This window comes from Anas platyrhynchos, chromosome 24 (assembly GCF_047663525.1).
Source record: "Anas platyrhynchos isolate ZD024472 breed Pekin duck chromosome 24, IASCAAS_PekinDuck_T2T, whole genome shotgun sequence".
NCBI lineage: Eukaryota > Metazoa > Chordata > Aves > Anseriformes > Anatidae > Anas > Anas platyrhynchos.
The window spans coordinates 7119956-7137290 of record NC_092610.1 but is presented as its reverse complement, the minus strand read 5'-3'; the positions used below and the strand labels follow the sequence as shown (position 1 = coordinate 7137290).

General features: G+C 44.4%; 2 protein-coding genes across 2 annotated transcripts; one reads left to right on the top strand and one right to left on the bottom strand.

The window, feature by feature from the left end:
• Positions 1 to 339: 339 nt before the first annotated feature.
• On the bottom strand, positions 340 to 1216 carry ATP5IF1 (ATP synthase inhibitory factor subunit 1). The gene is made up of 3 exons (XM_027443736.3): positions 1052 to 1216; positions 869 to 981; positions 340 to 636 (listed from the first exon to the last, which is right to left on the bottom strand). The coding sequence occupies exons 1-3, from the start codon at positions 1142 to 1144 to the stop codon at positions 495 to 497; spliced, it is 348 nt and encodes a 115-aa protein (XP_027299537.1). The 5' UTR covers positions 1145 to 1216; the 3' UTR covers positions 340 to 494.
• Positions 1217 to 1352: 136 nt separating this feature from the next.
• On the top strand, positions 1353 to 17090 carry DNAJC8 (DnaJ heat shock protein family (Hsp40) member C8). The gene is made up of 9 exons (XM_027443735.2): positions 1353 to 1507; positions 2380 to 2481; positions 5093 to 5149; positions 6868 to 6934; positions 7544 to 7638; positions 8478 to 8549; positions 9731 to 9822; positions 10771 to 10846; positions 16310 to 17090. The coding sequence occupies exons 1-9, from the start codon at positions 1439 to 1441 to the stop codon at positions 16430 to 16432; spliced, it is 753 nt and encodes a 250-aa protein (XP_027299536.1). The 5' UTR covers positions 1353 to 1438; the 3' UTR covers positions 16433 to 17090.
• Positions 17091 to 17335: the final 245 nt, after the last annotated feature.

Genomic DNA, 17335 nt, shown 5'->3' with positions numbered 1-17335 from the left:
ACAGAAGAACAATGATGGTTTTTGTCTACTTTAGGCTAGACATCAGGAAAATGTTCTTCACCGAGAGGGTGGTCGCACACTGGAATAGGCTCCCCATGGCAGTAGTCACTGCACCAAGCCTGTCTGAATTAAAGAAGTGTTTGGACTGTGCATTTAGTCACGTGGTCTAGAATTTGGGGTAGACCTGCGTGGTGCCAGGAATTGGACTTGATGATCCTTATGGATCCCTTCCAACTCCGGATATTCTGTAATTCTATGACTATACTTTTTCAGAAGAACTATGACGTTTAAAATCACACAGTAGATTTTTTTTTAATTAAACAGTTACTGAGCAGAAGAGAGAGACTGAGTAGTTTATTTGACATTGTTGCAGACCACAGTACAATAGGACAAATTTGGATCACTTTGGCCAAAGCATACAGTCTTCGATGCTGTTTTACACCGTAATAAGTAGTGGCCATACAAGGCAAACAGAACTCAGCAGTAGCGACAGCTTAGTCATCATCTTTAAGCTTCTTGATCTTATACTTATGACGCTCGATTTCTTTCTGCAGTCGCTCTATCTCTTTCTTGTGGTGATCGATCTCTTCCTCATGGTGCTTCCTCAAGGCAGCGAGCTGCTCCCTCTCCTTTTCCCTGCAAGAAAGCACGCCACGAGATGCCCGGCAGCTCCCGGTCACGGCAGCGCACACCCGTGGGCAGCACAACGCCCCGGCGCCGTGCTAGGAGTGTGTGTGTGGAGGGGGGGAGGGCGGAGGCCAGGCTTCGGCCTCGCACACGGCCGGTGACCGACCGGGCCGGGCCGGGCCGGGCCGGGCCGTGCGGGGCGAGGCAGACCCCCGGCAGGCCCGGCCGCACCCGCGCTCACCTGAAGTACCGCTCCTCCTCGGCCGCCTGCTTCTTGCCGAAGGCGCCGCCGGCCTCGCGGATGGCGCCGCCGCCGCCGCCGCCCTTCCCGGCGCCTTTGCCCAGCTCGCCCAGCTGCGAGGAAAGACAGCGGTGAGGGGACGGCGGCCGCGCGACCCCCGCCGCCCCGGCCCGCCGCCCCCACCTGGTCGGCGCCCGAGCCCGAGCTCCAGGCGCGCTGCTGCTGCGCCACCAGAGCCCCGCGCAGGCCGCCCCGCAGCGCCACTGCCGCCGCCATGGCCGCCTGCCCTTGGGCCGCCGCGCGGACGAGGCAGCGGCGCGCGGGGGCGGGGCCGACGCCGCGCCCGGCCCAGGCACGTCCACGGCACCCCAGGAGGGAGGGGCCGGGCGCGCCGCCCGCGGCCGCCTGAGGGAGCTCCGCGCGGCCCCGCCCCCCCCTCCCCCGCCGTGCGCGGGGCGGGGCCCGTCGCCATGGCTGCGCCGCGGCGGTCACGTGCCGGGGGGCGCCGCCTTCGCCGCTCGGCCTCAGCGTCGCGCTCGGGCGCGCGCGTGGCGTCACGCGGTGCTGGCCATGGCGGCTCCGGGGGAGCGCGGGGCGGGGGGCGCCGCCGAGGAGGCGTTCCTCACCTTCTACAACGAGGTACCGGGCCCTGCCCGCCCCGCCGCCGCCTCGCGGAGACGCTCTCCTGCCCGCGCCGGGGCATTGGCGGCGCGGCGGCGCCCGCCTGACGGCCGGGGGGGGTGGCCCGGCCCGGCCCGGCCGGGAAGGGAAGCGAAGGGAAGGGAAGGGAAGGGAAGGGAAGGGAAGGGAAGGGAAGGGAAGGGAGGGGCTGGGGGCGTCGCTGGGGCCGGGCCGGGCCGGGCCGGGGGGGCCGCGCGGGGCGCAGGGAGTGCGCGGCCCTGCCCCTGCCCCTGCCCCTGCCCCTCAGCCTGTGCTGCTCCCCTTGGCCTGTGCGCGACTGGCGTGTGTGGAGCTCAGCATCGCCCACGGAAGGGTGCTGCCGATTTAATGGGGGTTATTTGGAAAAAAAAAAAAAAAGATTAACGGGAAAAAAAAAAAAAGTAAACTGAACTAAATTAAATAATCGCTGGTAGAATAAAGCGTTTGTATGCTTGCACTGGTGTGAGTAAACGTTTAATGGGCTCTCCTGCAGATGTTGGGTTAAAATTTTGCAGCAGGTATCTGAGGGATCACGATGACAGTGCTGGTGAAGTGTAGGACTGAAATGAGGTGACAAAGCCACAGCAGTTGAGCATAAGATATGTAAGAGGTGGACAGAAGTGGTTTTTTATTATTATTATTTACCTTTAAAAGGTAACGTTGAAATCACTGTCATGCTGTAGAATATGCTGAAAAAAATGTCCTGCTTGAGTAAAGTAACTACAGGTTTGGGAGATCCAAGAGGTATTATAAATTGTTGCACTGGATGGTAATTGGTATAGTGATCACACAGGAAAGCAGGTGAGCATGTTGTGATAATAAAGTTAATAAAGGTCTCTTCTGCTCTTCAGGTAAAACAAATTGAAAAACGAGACTCAGTTTTAACATCAAAAAACCAAATTGACAGGCTGACCAGACCCGGATCTTCCTATTTCAACTTGAATCCTTTTGAGGTTAGTCTGAACATTTTATCCTCCTATCTGAACATAGCGTACCAAATCCTATATCTAACAGGTATTTGATTCAGTAAAGAGACGAGCATCGTAAAGACATAAATTTCTAAATGTAGATTACAGTGCTGAAGCTTTGTAGAATACAGGAGGGTAGTGCATATGTACTTGCTCTCTTCACTGTTTTATGGCAGGTAGAAACTATTCTTTTCACATGCTCCTCTTGTTTAATGGCACTGGAAGATTGGGCAGATTAGTGCTAAGTACTTTCTGAATGAGAGTATAACAGCTACAGGTGTTACGCTGTCAGTTTCTTTTCTGACCACTCAGCATTTACAAGTGTGTCTTTTATTATGGGAGTTCATTCCACTGAACTTGTGTAGTGTATAGAATGATAGCAGGGACTCTTATTTCTTATACTAGCGAGCAATTTTGGAGGAGTTCTTGTAAAACAGGTAACTCCATTGCACATTGTATTGTTTCATTCCAGCTATAGTCAGTTACAAATAAGTTTGAAAGCTTGAGGAAGACAGTGACACTTGGACAACATGGACAGCAAATGTGGACTACATTTAAATTTGATTTCCATGTAAACATTGCTAAGATTTATGAGAAGTCTTACTTGCCTTTGTCTTGTACTTCAGCGTTTGTTTTTTTCTGTTTTGGCTGAAGTAACCATTACCAATCAGAATTTTAGTACATTTCACATCCCTGAGTCATAAGTGTTTTCTTGGCCCACTCTGTAATAGCTGGATAGAAACATTACTGTTACAAAAAAATGTGTATATCCACAGTATTGAGAAAAGTTGCATTTCTGTACCTTCAGGAAATCACTCTGTTTTACATTTGCATTGTATGCAGTAACATTTTTCTGGTTTGGAAAAGAGTATTGTGCATACAGTTTTCTAACAACTTTTTTATGCTGCATTACTTTTGCTATAACCTATGCTGATGGCTGCTAAGTTAATGTATTTGTTTTCCCCTTTCAATAACAATGATATTTTTATTTCTGTTGGTTTTGCTCATGTAACAGTGATGAAGAATCTGGGAATATGGCAATGGTGGAATAAACATTAAAAAAAATTCCTTGGTAATTTTTTTCTAAATTAAAAGTTAGGCTAGATGATTTTAGAGGTCTTTTTCAACCTAAATGATCCTATGATTCCATAAAATGCAACATATTCTGGTGTTCTGGAATAGGATTTTCCTGTGGGTATTCAGAGAATCATGGAATGGTTTGGGTTGGAAGCAACCTTTAAGGATCATCAAGTTCCAACCTCCCTTCCATGGGCAGGGACACCTTCCACCAGACCAGGTTGATCAAAGTCCCATCCAGCCTGGCCTTAAGAAATCCAGGGATAGGGCATCCCCAGCTTCTCTGGGCAACCTGTTCCAGTGCCTCACCATTCTCATACTAAAGAATTTCTTCTTTGTATCTAATCTAAATCTACCCTCTTTTAGTTTAAAATCATTACTTCTTGTCCTATCACTTCACTACTTGCAGAGTCCCTCTCCTGCTTTCTTGTAGGCCCTCTTTAGGTACTGGAAGGCTGCTGTGAGGTCTCCCCAGAGCCTTCTCTTCTGCAGGCTGAACAACCCCAACTCCTTCAGCCTGCCTTCACATGAGAGGTGCTCCAGTCCTCTGATGATCTTCATGGCCTCCTGTTGACCCACTCCAACAGGGCCCCAAAGCTGAACACAGTACTCTGTGTAGGGTCTCATGAGAGCAGAGTAGGCTTCCCTCAACCTGCTGGCCATGCTTCTTTTAGCACAACACAGGTTATGTTATTGGCTCATACTCTCTTTTCTGTCCACTGAATGAGCTCCTTCCTGATATTGTCTTCATCTGCTTCTTTTTTTTTTTTTTTTTTTTTTTTAAAATCTACTCAGGTGCTTTTCAAAATCCTAATTTAAGGCTGGTCAGCCAGATCAGGATCAGTCAATTTATCATGTTAGTACTTGACTTGGAGAATAAGTCATGAAGGCCATTTAAAAGTAGACGGTGGCTTTTCTGTGAAAGTGCTTTTCATTTACAGATTGTTAATGTCAGATCAGTGTGCATATGCAGTGAGGAGATGCAGTTGCTACTTAGTGCTTATCAGTAAACTGATTGTCACGTCCTTAAAGATCAGTAGATTGTGGGCTTGTTCACAGAGGCAAAACAGTAAGACTCTCTTGTCTTCTTTCAAAATGACAAAATAAGTAAATTCTTACAAAGTAGTGTGTTTCCTGCCTGATGTTCTCAGTTATGCATTGTCTGACAGTGTCCCAAACCACCAAGTTCTTCGATTTCTGCTAAGCTAAACAACAGGTCTGATTGAAGGTTTAGTCCAAAGGTGGCTGTTCAGAGATGGCAGATGTCTGCACAACACTTGAGTATGGAAAGTACTGTGGCATAATCAATGGAATGTAGCATTGCTAAAAGCAGAATGTTCCAAACGTGGTTTCTCTTAAAATGTTTGTTTTACTAGGTGAAAATTCATGTCCTGAGAAGCGCTCTGATGGCATGTGTTTTCTGGCATTGTGTCTGTATGGCAATGTTTAAAGCTTGCTGCAAGGAACCTGAAACATGGGGTGTACCATTAAACTTCCTGTGCTGTTTTGGTCTCTTTAGGTACTGCAGATGGATCCTGACGCCACAGATGAAGAAATAAAGAAAAGGTTTCGGCAGGTATTTGGCTTTAACATTTGAAGCCTATGGAAGGAGACTAGAAGCTCTGTAGAGATTTTGTGGCTGTGCTTGGGGACGAGGAAGGTGATAAAGTTCTATCTGACAAGTAGCCATTTTGTGAAAAAATGCATATAACAATCTTTGTATAAGTAAGGGGAGAGCTGCAGAAGGGTGCCTTGTCCATACATGATATTCTTCTCTGTAAAATGTGTGACTATGCTAATGTAAACTGAAATGCCCTCATATAACCAGTTTATTGAAGTTTACTCCAAAGAAAAAGTCAAAATCTGACAAATTAAGATCTGAGAAAATCTTTTTTTTTTCTCAAATGTATTGTCCTTGATCCAGAAGTTACCTGACTATATATAATTATTATTCCTTTTTTTGGTCATTTTTGATGGTTGGGCTACCTGGGACAGCAGCAGCCCTACTCACTGACTTTTCTTCATTGCTCCATGCAGCACAGGAAACATTCCAGATTTATTCTGCTGCCAAATCTGCGGGAGAAATTTGAGTCAGTATGTGCAACAAAAAGATGTGATATTCAGAGGGTTGCATCTTCCCACCTGATAGACATGAAGAGCTGACTTTAGACAGGAAGCTGTGCTGGCTGCCTTGTCTGGACAGAGGAACATAATGTGCAAAAGTGGTGATAGGATGTAGCCTACTCTTCATGGGTAATGAGAAGATAACCTATTTGTTGCTGAGTTCTCAATTCTGCATATTAATAAACTGGGGCTGTCAGCTTTAGGCTGATAAAATACCACAAATAAATGTTTGTAAAAAAAAGTGCATGGAATTTTTTATTGAAGAAATCAAAGATATACGTGCAGAACTTGGAATAGCCAACAGAAGGAGAAAGATACTGGCTATTGCAAATCACAGAGTAAATCAGCACTATGCTCCTCTTGGGGGACAGGACCTTTTACCTGTGAAGTAGCAAGTGTTGTGGGTAAAGTTCAGGAAGTAAGTATTTTATGTTCTTTGTCACCAGTGTAGCATTGTGAGTGGTTTTGAATGTTATAGTAGGAAAGATGCAGATAAACTAGAGAGTCCGCACATCAGTGGCAAAAATAAAAGGTACAGAAAAAATAATGTCATATGGGGAAATTTTGAAAGAGCTTTTTCATCCTTTGAAAAGGGAAGATGGAGAATGTGTTTTTTCCAGTCCATTTAAGGTTGCACTAAAGATGGTAGCAATCAGTGTCCTATCTCGGAATAGCACAGGAAGAGTACAGGAGGAAGTTTCCTAAATTTTCAGTAAAGGAGCCTAAGGAAAATCTTACCATTCTTTTAAGTAGTTTGATATTTGAATAATGTTAGGAATGCTGGAAAACGTACTGGGAGATACTGAGTGAAAGATAAACTTTGGCTGAGGATGATCTTTGTAGATTTCTTTCTTCTTAAGGCCAACAGGTCACCCTATCATCCCTATGCTACTGCAGCTGAAAGGTGTTTGCATGGTTCTGTATAACACAAGCCACTTTCTCAGATAGGCTATTTACTACAGGAGTTGTACTTGATTTTCGGTCAGAAATCTTTATAAGCTTTTACTGATGCATACCTCTACATGTTGTCAGCTGACTTGCGTGTATGCAAAGGAATGTGATCCCCTGTGATTACTTCTGTCTGAGACTATTTCTCTGCTCTCACAGAAATCTCTGAAGTAGTCTTTATCTTTTACAATGATCTTGATAGCAAGATCCTTTCTCTTGCAGTTGTCAATATTGGTACATCCAGACAAAAATCAAGATGATGCAGACAGAGCACAGAAGGCATTTGAAGGTAATGCTCTCGACCTCTTCTGGGCTGGTGTGCGAGAGTAGTTGGACTGCTATTTTTCTGTAGCTGGTTTAAATGTTTATAAGGTCTGAAGGCCCCACTGAAGGACAGAAGTATTGCTGTAGAGATAGATGAGGAAACAGATATGTGGGTTGGCATTTCAGCAGCAGAATTTCACTAGGTGGCAGTAATGGCGTTATCAGATCACGATGGGGACAAACATCCATGTGTTTCCAGGATTGTTCAAGAAAAAGCTGTTTAATTTGTGCATTAGATTTTGTTAAAAAAAACATACAGCAGAAATAAGGTGTTAATTTTAGGCATCTGCTTTGCATTAACCGTGAGGATTTATGAACCTTAAACTTAACCTCATGCCTTGTAACTAAATCACTTGGTAGGACTGATGCCTTAACCTTACTAACTCCAGAGGTGCCTGACAGTCTCTGCCATTACTTCACACAAAATCCAATTTGACAAATAATATCGCTCACCTAGATGTATTGAAAAAAAAAAAAAAAAAAAAAAAACTCTCCAAAATCTTTGTAAAGAGCGATCTTGTGATGCCTTTTGAATTTGACTACTGGTGCTATTAATGTTGATGCTTTTTGTTAGCTGTGGATAAAGCATACAAGTTGCTGCTAGATCAGGAGCAAAAGAAGAGAGCCTTGGATGTGATACAGGCAGGAAAAGAATATGTGGAACACACTGTAAGTATTCCATAGCTAGTCCTTTTTAATTTTATTGTTTGTATACTTGCTATATGTTTCGGTCATTAAAAGGTGGGCTGAGCAAAATTCATGGTGCATCTGTGCAGGTGGACTCTGAGCAAGTCAAGGCATGAACAAATGTGCTTTGTCCAAGACTGCTGTTAAGCTCAGTGCGGGATAATTCAGTGAAATTCAGTACTTGAAATAATTAGGTCAGACCCCGTGATCTGACCTAAATATTTCTTTTTGAGTCTGTGAATGAATGATGCAGTTCAGATATGTGTAGGTGAAAGAAAATAGGTGTTGACAACTGGAGACGGAGAGGTTTTGGGGAAAATGGCCTATAAGATAAGGAAAGTAGCTCCGATTGCATTGACCAAGAGGTTAGTTGAGTGATATGAGCATACTAAAACACAACAAACTTGAGAAAGAATATGATACAGGAGAACTCAGATACTATAAATCAAGGAACATTTTATATTCTGCTTGTTGTTGTTAGTCTTTCAAATATTACAAAGCAAAATAAACTTCCTGCTGGTTTGAATTGTACATATTAGGTATAAATATATCTTAAAAACAAACTAACTGGAAATGAAACAAAGGAATTGTGTTGGATGAATAGTATCTAATATAGTATTTTTAATTACTGCAGTTCATATGATAGTGATAACGTGTATGTTTATCTGGGCATAAGGCTGTGAGGTTTTGATCTGAAATAAATCCAAATCAAGAACTTACTGTCATCTGAAGTTCTTCCTACAGAATACAGAACTACTTAGATACAATTATGGAAGCCCTGTAAAATTTTGTAGATTCTTATTTTCATTCTTAATCTTAAGGTGAAAGAAAAAAAGAAGCAGTTGAAGAAAGATGGAAAACCTCCCAATGTAGAAGAGGATGATCCTGAAGTTGTAAGTTACATTCTGTTCGGAGAGACTGGGGAGTACAAAAGGTGTTTTGAGAAATTAAGAATCAAAACTGGTATGCAAGTATTTATTAGACTTGTTAGAGTGTTGCAAATTCTTCTACTTACAGAAGAATAAATTAAAAAGTCACTGTAGAAGTTCCATATGTTGAGAAATATCTAATGTCTTTAAGCAAATAGGATGACTGTAATCTAAAGAGGAAATACATTATGAGACTGTGTAGCTCAGGGTATCCAGTACTTTCCTATGAGCAAGTCTTTATTGCTTGTCCATCACCCAGTGTTTTTGAATTGAATATCTTGTATTCTGAATGCTGGAACTATGACACTCTATACTGTTAGTAGAGGAATGTATAAGAACCCATTGCAGCATGTCTAAAATGGGCTTTTAGTGACAATATGTGGTAAGAGCTGTTTGGTCTGTTTCTTGCGTATAGTGTGTGAGGACAGATTCAGTGTTCTGCAACACATCATTTGTGGCGTGACATAATATAGCTGCTCTTAGCTGGTTTCTAGTCTGGAAAAGTCAAGTGGTATTTGAGGCTTTAATAGTCTTAAACATGATTTAGATGTTTCTCAAACAATGAAACACATTAATCTTACTGTATTCACCCCTTTTTTTCCTACAAAGTGTTTTTTTTTCCACTTGGTATTGTCACAGTAACCCAAAGCAGTCTTATTTTCTATTGGTTGTCTAAAGTCTCTTGCTGTTCTTTAATAATGAAGGGATCTTTGTTTTAAAGTATACTGTTATGTCCCACTGGAAAGTCAGTGCTAGACTTACTAAAACACATTAAGAAGGCCTGCTGGGAAATTACCATCTGTACAGTGACCATTTTTTGTCAAATATCATGACGTTAAAGGATTCAACAGAAGACGTAAAAGAGCTTGAAATGAGAAGTTCTGTTTAGGCACAGATTCGTGAATACAAATGAAAATGTTACGTTAGTAGTTTTTTCCTAGTGGTGTTGGGGCCAGAATTTAATCAGTAGTGGTTGATAACCTATTCCATGCCTCTGCTATTAACTACAGTCAAGGCAGGATATGAGGCTATGTGAGCATACATATTCTTTGTGTTCTTTTTATGCTTGTTATATTCTTAAGTAAAATAGACTTCTCTAACTGTGTTAATGTGCATTATTTTAAGATAAGATTTGTGTTCCACAGTTCAAACAAGCTGTATACAAACAGACAATGAAGCTCTTTGCTGAACTGGAAATTAAGAGAAAAGAAAGAGAAGCTAAAGAAATGCATGAAAGGTATGAGCAGCACTCTGTTCAGTTCAGGGTCTTCTTTTCCCCTCATGCTTCCTTGGAGAATATCAGAAATCACAGAATCTGAGAATAGTCTAGGTTGGAGCAGGCATTTGGAGGCCTTGTGGTCTAACCTCCTGCTGAAAGCACAGCCTCGAATTGGATTAACAAGGGGGTCCTCTCAAACTGAGGCTCGCATACTTCAGTGATGTAGATTCCACCAGTTCACTGAGCATCCTATTGGTTGTAGAGGTCTGTGCATGAGAAATTCAAATAGCAAATACTTGCTCTCCAGTATTTAAGACATTGGTATATTTGGTATGTTTAATATTCTGTGGAAGCAAGCCAAAACAATCAAATGGTGATAGATTTCTGCATGTTGTTAGCATGCAAATAATTGATTTTTAATTAAGTGTCAGAAATACTCTGTGCCATATTGATCCTGAACTACTTTGTGTTTTGATCGTGTGTTGCCTCAGTGCTTACTGTGGATGCACTTCATAGAGCAGGGCTTCGTTAGTGGTCAGTGAAGACAGTCTGGGAGATGGTTACAAGGCACTACTTTGGACAACACATGAAAATTAGGGAGAAAAGTCTGTCTTTCTTACTGTGGATGCTCAAGTGTTTATTAACGCTATATTAATGTGTATGCTCAATCATTTTAGAGACTTACTGCTAGAATTTTGAAGGATTCCAACTTGTTTTGCAAGAGAAGATGACTGATTAAATACATGTGTGCTGTCAGTGGTGCCAAACCATTTTCTCTGCTCTCTCCATATTTGAAACAAAATTTTATTTGTTGTGCAATCTTAGTTGTGCATATTTATCTCTTCCGATAAGCACTTTAATCTGCCAATAAGTCAGAAGAGCTTTCTGGGACATTTTGAAAGTGTCACTGTGTTTTTTTAATATAGATGCTTGTGGTTCAAAACTTCTTTATGGTTTCCTTTCCAGGAAACGACAGAGGGAAGAAGAAATTGAGGCACAGGAGAAAGCTAAACGAGAGCGAGAATGGCAGAAGAACTTTGAGGTAATCAGCAGGCTAACTCAGGGTCACTTGCTGAATGGGCCTCAGCAATTCTTAGCCATGCTGCTGGAAATTCCCTAGCGAGAAAAAGAGAGACTTTTGTCTGCAAGTGCTGCAAGATAACTTACATAGATGCTTAAAATGTTCCGCAGAAGCCTGGGTTTTGTCCTTGTACGGTGAGAAGAGCCCACTGATAGAGCTTTGATACTGGCTTTCCAACAGGTGTATCTTAAATGAAGTTGTATAGTATTTTTCAGCTCTGTCAGCAGCTTAGTCAGAAATTTGAATTACTTCTTACCCCAGGTCACTGGCGATCAGTAAACTTAATGCAGCAGCTGTTCAACCACTGGTGTTGGATTGTGTTGATACTTTTCAGTCTGGTTGCTAACACTTATGCAATCTATATCTTATGCAGATATCAAAGACCTGAATGTCACTTCTCTTTGCCACTTCCACTCTGTATTCAAGGTTTAAGCATATCAGAAGTAGCTTTGTAGTTGGTTATCGTGCTGTTATTCTAGGTGTCAAACCTACAGCCTGACAAAACATTTAATCTAGCCTCTTACCTCATTACACACCAGGGGTAAAGTTCTGTGACATGGAGGGCTGGGTGGGTATGAAGGAAGTTAGTAGTCATGTGCAGCACCTGCTGAAAAGATTAGCTAGATAGTTCATTTAAACCAAAACCTGATCCCAGGGTATGCTCAAGAGACCTTTTAAGAGCAGGGTGTTTAAGAGAGAAGTGTATGGGCTGGGTTGGCATCCTGTGGAAAGCAGACAGTTGGGATTTTTCCAGAGTCGCATCTGAGCAGAGTTTGTCTGTGTCCATATACTATATAATATGGATGGAGGAAGCTGGATATTCTGGAAAACACTGAATGGACTGCAGTTATGTGTTGTTGTTGTGTTGAGTGTGCTATGAGGTTTTGTCATGTAATGCCAGACAAAGAAATGCATGTGCCACTGGTATTCTGCTGGCAGAAGCTCTGTATTCTGTGGCTGTAGTGGCTGGAGAAGTTGGGTGTTGATGCTTTACAGATGCAGCTGAGGAAATGTGAGAAAGTATTACAAGCAAAACAAGCAAATAATGATGGACCAAACAGGAGAGCTGCAGAGCTATTGGTACTGCAGCCCTTAGTACTAGCCAGTACTCATAGAATCATAGAATATCCTGAGTTGGAAGGGACCCTTAAGGATCATCAGGTCCAACTCTTGACACTGCACAGGTCTACCCAAAAGTTCAGCCCATGTGACTAAGTGCACAGTCCAATCTCTTCTTAAATTCAGTCAGGCTCGGTGCAGTGACCACTTCCCTGGGGAGCCTGTTCCAGTGTGCAACCACCCTCTCCATGAAGAACCCCCTCCTGATGTCAAGCCTAAATTTCCCCTGCCTCAGCTTAACCCCGTTCCCACGGGTCCTGTCGCTGGTGTTAATGGAGAAAAGGTCTCCTGCCTCTCGACACCCCCTTACGAGGAAGTTGTAGACTGCGATGAGGTCTCCCCTCAGCCTCCTCTTCTCCAGGCTGAACAGGCCCAGTGCCCTCAGCCGTTCCTCGTACGTCTTCCCCTCCAGGCCTTTCACCATCTTCGTAGCCCTCCTCTGGACACTCTCCAACAGTTTCATGTCCTTTTTATACTGTGGTGCCCAGAACTGCACACAGTACTCAAGGTGAGGCCGCACCAGCGCAGAGTAGAGCGGGACAATCACCTCCCTTGACCTACTAGCGATGCCGTGCTTGATGCACCCCAGGACACGGTTGGCCCTCCTGGCTGCCAGGGCACACTGCTGGCTCATATTGAACTTGCTGTCTACCACGACCCCCAGATCCCTCTCTTCTAGGCTGCTCTCCAGCGTCTCATCGCCCAGTCTGTACGTGCAGCCAGGGTTTCCCCGTCCCAGGTGCAGGACCTGGCACTTGCTCTTATTGAACTTCATGCGGTTGGCGATCGCCCAGCTCTCCAACCTATCCAGATCCCTCTGCAAGGCCTTTCCACCCTCATTCGAGTCCACAACTCCTCCAAGTTTGGTGTCATCAGCAAACTTGCTCAAAATACCTTCTATTCCTACATCCAGATCGTTTGTAAAAATATTGAAAAGTACCGGCCCTAAAATGGAGCCTTGAGGGACCCCACTAGTGACCGCCCGCCAGCCTGACGCAGCGCCATTCACCATAACCCTTTGGGCCCTGCCCGCTAGCCAATTGCTCACCCATCGTATGATGTTTTTATTTAGCTGTATGGTGGACATTTTGTCCAGTAGGATCCTATGGGAAACCGTGTCAAAAGCCTTGCTGAAGTCCAAAAAAATCACATCAGCTGGTTTCCCTTGGTCCACCATACGGGTGATCTTATCATAAAAGGAAATCAGGTTAGTTAGGCAGGACCTACCCTTCACAAACCCATGCTGGCTGGGACCAATGACTGCTTTGTCCCCCAGGTGCGCCTCAATAAGTTCGAGAACCATCTTCTCCATGATTTTACCAGGCACTGACGTGAGACTGACAGGCCTGTAATTGCTAGGGTCTTCTTTCTGACCCTTCTTGAAAATCGGCACATTTGCCAGCTTCCAGTCTACCGGGACCTCTCCAAATTCCCAGGATTGTTGAAAAATAATTGAGAGAGGTTCCGTGATGACGTCCGCCAGCTCTTTCAGCACCTGGGAATGAATCCCATCCGGACCCATGGACTTGTAGGGATCCAGGTGGAGTAGCAAATCCCGCACACGTTCAGGGTCGGTTGGGAGTTTGTCATCCCCACCGTCCCGGTCCTCCAGCTCAGGGCACCTTGGGTCCCGAAGCCCATCATCGGCATTGAAGACAGAGGCAAAGAAGGCGTTAAGCGTCTCTGCTTTGCCTATGTCATTGTCTGTGAGGAGACCTTCCCCATCAAGGAGCGGCCCTATGTATTCTTTTAGTTCTCCTACTCAACTACTCCTGGACAGCTGAAGCTCTGCATTTGCAGAAAAGTATCTTTCTCCAGCCTTGCTGGTGACCACTTAATCCATATGAGCAAAAAAAAAAAAAATATCAGAGCTAGGTGCTAACATCCAAAATGGATCATCTGAATGTACAGGCATAAGAATTATTTCTGCTAGCGGTCATTGTTGAGGGAAGGTAATTAGAGACAAAATAACACATGATTTCTTAGCTGCTCTTGTATGTGTCCTGACTCAGCATTTGCCTTTACAGTATATCTGAAAGAAATGTGTATGATACAAATGTTATTGCTTGGAATGAAGCTTAAACCTTAAGGAAAAAAAGACTAAATTGATGTTATGCAGTTGTTTTTTTGTTTGTTTGTTTTATTAAAAAAAAAAAAAAAAAAGGAACCCCAAAGGTGCTTGAGCTGTACCACTGTACTGCTCTTCTGTGGTTTCTTGCTCCTGGTGATTCCGGTCCTTGTCTGCATATTGGATACCTAGTCTGGTTAGGTGTCCTGTCTCTTTATCCTAAAGACCTGTATGATTTGTGTATGTTCTGCAGTGTTGCTGAATCCTCATAGGAATATCTCTGAAGCTATTCATAGTCTGCTTTGAGAGCTGAGTCATATCTTGATGCACCATAGAAAAGGAACAAGTTGGAATGTGTTTCCGCCTCCATTGCTCCCAATGCAATTCAGGATACCCTTAGCCTTTTCTGCAGCAAGGGCATGTTACTTGTGGTCAACTGTGTCCACCAGGACCCTCAGGGCCTTCTCTGCAGAGCTCCTTTGCAGCTGGGTGGTGTCCAACATATATTGGTGCCTGGCGTTGTTCCTCCCCATGGGTAGGACTTTGTACTTCTTGTTGATCTTCATGAAGTTCTTACTGGCCCATTCTACAGCCTGTCAAGGTCCCCCTAGATAGCAGCACCAATTCCCAACGTATCGGGGGGATCCCAGCTCTGCGTTGTTTGCAAACTTAGTGAAAGTGTATTCCATCCTGTCTTTGTAGAATTCTGCACCTGGGAAGGAACAACTGCATGTATTAGTGCGGGCTGGGAGGTGACCTGCTGGAGAGGACTCTGTGGAGAAGGACCTGGGTGTCCTGGTGGATGACAGGTTGACTGTGAACTGCCAGCAGTATGCCCTGGTGGCCAAGAAGGCCAGTGGGATCCTGGTGTGCATAAAAAGGAGCATGGCCAGCAGGTCAAGGGAGGTGATCCTCCCCCTCTACTCTGCCCTGGTCAGGCTTCACCTGGAGTACTGTGTCCAGTTTTGGGCTCCCTGGTACAAAAAAGAAGGATCTCCTGGAAAGAGCCCAGCAGAGGGCCACAAAGATGATACGGGGCCTGGAGCATCTTCCCTATGAGGAAAGGCTGAGAGACCTGGGTCAGCCTTGAGAAGAGAAGACTGAGAGGGGATCTTATTAATGTTTACAAATATCTGAAGCGTGGGAGACAGAGGGATTTGGCCAACCTCTTTTCAGTGCTTTGTGGGGGCAGGACAAGAGGCAATGGCCACAAAATGGAGGACAGGAAGTTCTGCACCAACATGCGAAAGAACTTCTTTACGGTGAGGGTGACGGAGCACTGGAACAGGCTGCCCAGGGAGGTTGTGGAGTCTCCTTCTCTGGAGATACTCAAGGCCTGTCTGGATGCCTACCTGGGCAACCTGCTCTGGGCAACCCCTGCTTTGGCAGGGGGGTTGGACCCAATGATCTCTTGAGGTTCCTTCCAGCCCCTACAATTCTGTGACTCCAGATTGCTGGTAGTGACCGGCCTTCTCCTGTATGGCTGCAGAGGAAGATGGGAGTGAGAACAGCTATCCTAGCCTGAGCCTGTGTGTAGTACCACTATTCCAGGCACAGATATATTCAGAAGGACCTTGAACATGTGGATTGTACAGTGAAGTGAATCATCCCTGGGCTTGTTCAGTCCTACTGTGTAAAACCTTCAGCCTGTAGGGATTGTAGCCTGGGTTTGTGGGGTATGAGTTTATTAATTTATTGAGGGGTTTCTGCTGCTCAGAGGATAGGCTGGGAAGAGGAGAAAAGAGAGCACCATAAGAGACCTTTTTTATTGCATCGTTGTGGTGAAGCCTGTGGCAAAAAGTGTGAGAGAAGACAGCAGTATGTTTCCCTTCTCTCTTCTCTCTGTCTCCAAGCTGCAGCACAAAGAGAACTGTTGCAAGGATGTGAGAGTAAGAAAATGGTGCATTATGGGCTGACAGATTGGGAACTTTCTTTGGAGATAATGGTTCTTATTTGCTTTGTACGTCAGAGGACTCTCTAAACTGTAATCAGGACTGCACATTTCAAGCTGGTTGCTTTTGAAACAAGAAAACAGTATACTACTTACACTGGTGTTCATGGGCTCACTTGTGGTTGTACTGTGCTGCATCTACTGCTCCGGCTCTTTACAATGTCTGTATGTTCTGGCTGCCAGGGTGCTGGGTAAGGGAGAAATTAATCTCTTGAAACTGTTACTCAAGGGATGTTCTCTGGATCTTGAACTCCTTAACCCTCTAGTTCCTCTCTGTTTCTCCCAGGAAAGTCGGGATGGTCGTGTGGACAGCTGGAGAAATTTCCAGGCAAATACCAAGGGGAAGAAAGAAAAGAAAAACAGGACCTTCCTGAGACCTCCCAAAGTAAAAATGGAGCAGCGTGAATGATCCTGGCAGCACTGCCCAAGTGCAGATCCTCAGTCCCGTCCCTGCTTTTAAGGACTCATTGGCACCTAGAGTAAGAATTGCTTTTTAGTAGACTGTTTCCAGTACAATTAATTATTGGTCAAAGTATTTTTTGTACTCTGTCCATTTGAACTAGGGCCATAGTATGAACCCAGCCAGGAACCCGCTACATGTAGAATACTTGGCTTAGGAGTGCCCCGCCATTATTGCTGTCCCATCTGTCTGCTGACCTGCAATTCAGTGTTTTGTACTTTACAGAGATTGTGCTGTTTCACCATATTCATTTCTAGTTTGAGAGCTGAACACAGTGTCAGAAATGTACCTGTCCAGGCATCATCTTTCTCAGCAAGATCAGCTTTGGAAAGGTCCAAACTGACTCTGAGAATCTGCTTCCAGCACTGTGCAGTGCAGCTGACCTGCAGTTAAAAGTCCTGCAGCTCCTCACTGAACTGAGTGGTGCTTGGAAGGACCCTTCTCCCCAAGATCTGATTTCCAACTGAAAAAAATCCCAGCTCTCAGGCTTTGACTCCTGTTAATCTCAGACCAGTTGGTCACTTTCTGTGAAGGAAAAAATAACGTCTCTCAATTAATAGTTAAGTTGCAATGGTCTGTATGTAAAATAAATTTTTACCCAAAGTAACTGTTCTTTCTGCATGGAATTATTCAAAAATACAATTGCAAGGGTGTGAGTTGAGTGATGGCCACTGAGATGTTACTCCTGCTCAGCATGAACACTTTCCTTGGTAAGATATGGTGGATTTAAGTTTTAAAATCCTACTTCAGGTGTGCATTTAAGTTTTGAAGAGATTCTGAAGTATTTAAAGGTATTCCAAGTGGAGTATAGTACAGATTCACATGTGCCTGACAATCTCCTCTGGAGACCTG

Excerpts from the sequence above, each read along its gene's own strand:
- ATP5IF1 (XM_027443736.3), bottom strand. The coding sequence starts at position 1,144 with ATGGCGGCGGCAGTGGCGCTGCGGGGCGGCCTGCGCGGGGCTCTGGTG. Across the intron at positions 982-1,051 it reads CGGGCTCGGGCGCCGACCAG|CTGGGCGAGCTGGGCAAAGG; the intron begins GTGGGGGCGGCG and ends CTTTCCTCGCAG. Across the intron at positions 637-868 it reads GAGGAGGAGCGGTACTTCAG|GGAAAAGGAGAGGGAGCAGC; the intron begins GTGAGCGCGGGT and ends GCTTTCTTGCAG.
- DNAJC8 (XM_027443735.2), top strand. The coding sequence starts at position 1,439 with ATGGCGGCTCCGGGGGAGCGCGGGGCGGGGGGCGCCGCCGAGGAGGCG. Across the intron at positions 5,150-6,867 it reads TAAAGAAAAGGTTTCGGCAG|TTGTCAATATTGGTACATCC; the intron begins GTATTTGGCTTT and ends TTTCTCTTGCAG. Across the intron at positions 9,823-10,770 it reads GCTAAAGAAATGCATGAAAG|GAAACGACAGAGGGAAGAAG; the intron begins GTATGAGCAGCA and ends TTTCCTTTCCAG.